Here is a 1,433-nt window from a genome sequence, read left to right on the forward strand (position 1 = left end):
TCACCGGCAATATTCCAGAACTACTAATCTTCAGGATTTCTACTTTAATAAGCAGTGAACAGAAGAAAAAAAAGAAAAAAGAAAAGCATGGGAGGAAAGAAAGAAGTAGAAGAATCAAAAAAAAAAAAAAAGGAATAAAATTAAAAGGAAAGCAACTCTTGTCTTATTATGAAATAACAATACTTGGACATACAGCAGCATGAAAATAAAACAAGGAAAGAGGTCATCTACAAAAATGTATGCCAAGATTACAGAAAAACAGGGAATTATCTAGCAGGAAAAGGGCTTCAGCAAAAGTTTGCTAACTGCAGAAGGGTTAACACTGGTAACATACTGTGGCAGACAATTTTCTTTTTTTAAAAAAATTTTTGAGGTTTTTTCTTTTCCCCCCCCTTTAAATTAACCCTTTCCGGTCCATATGCCACTAAGCAGGTACCAACCTAGAAAAAAAAACATCATCCACTCAGCAATAGTGGCCCTTTCAAATGAATAAGGGGGGGGGGGCAGGGGCAGGCTGGGAGGAGGAAGAAAGGGGAGGGGGAGAGAGAGACAGAGAGAAAGAGAGAGAGAGAGAGAGGAGGAGGAGGGTCTGTGGGGGAGGGGTGTTTCTCTTCGAATTCAAGTCAGGGCGGCCACGAATGTCCCAAATCTATTGGAGATGTCGGAGTGAAGGGACCGCCAGGTGGGCACAGAGGCACGGGCCTTGGCATCGCCCACGTCGTCTGTGCAGTGGACAGACAGGCACTGCAAGTGGCTGCCGGGCTGGGTCGCCGAAGCCTTGTTCGTGGGGAGGTCGTGGGCTGCCAAGGAAGAAGGAAGAGATGGCGTTAGTGACATGCTCAGCACTAAGTGGGGGACACTAAGGGGGGAAGGGACGCAGAGAGGCAGAGGCAGGAGGGAGAGGCAGCGTCCAGGCCCGCTTTTCACGGCTAGAGATGATCTGAGGGGAGATAGAGATGCTTGGTTCAAATTCCCCTGCTCTTACTGCCTTTGACTTGGTTGAGAGGTTTCTACTGACAGAAGACCCCCTGCTGGGCCTCCTTTTTTTTTTTTTTTTTTTTCTCCTTGGGTGATTGGAGAGCTGAGCAGGATAAACGGACAGTCTACCCGTCTCTGATGGATCAGAGTTCTGGGAGACATTTCAAGTGAAGAGGAAGGAAAGATGGACAGGACCTGAAGTAGGTCAGGGAAGGCTTCTTGGAGGAGAGGTATTTAAGCTGGGTACTGGTGGATGTGTAGGAGTTTGCTAGATGCGGTGAAGCAGTAGAGGGCAGGCTTGCTCTGAACACAGCCTGTTCTCTTTCATCTTCTTGATAGACAGTTGCTACGTGTTGGGAACATTCTCGAACAGTGCCAAAACGTACACTAACCCAGAAGGTAGGGATGGTCATCTCCATTTTAAGAAAACTGAGACCACAGAAGGGAAATGACTT

At 47.0% G+C, this 1,433-nt stretch overlaps 1 protein-coding gene across 1 annotated transcript in view; it reads right to left on the bottom strand.

Annotated features, from left to right (window-relative positions):
- Positions 1-618: 618 nt before the first annotated feature.
- Positions 619-1,433, bottom strand: part of MN1 (MN1 proto-oncogene, transcriptional regulator) — a 55,304-nt gene continuing 54,489 nt past the window's right edge. The window contains 1 exon segment of the mRNA XM_042781940.1: positions 619-800. Within this exon segment, the coding sequence (XP_042637874.1) occupies positions 619-800 (182 nt within the window).

Source organism: Orycteropus afer, unplaced genomic scaffold, assembly GCF_000298275.1.
Source record: "Orycteropus afer afer isolate SDZICR_OR568_19922 unplaced genomic scaffold, OryAfe1.0 scaffold00197, whole genome shotgun sequence".
Taxonomy (NCBI): Eukaryota; Metazoa; Chordata; class Mammalia; order Tubulidentata; family Orycteropodidae; genus Orycteropus; species Orycteropus afer.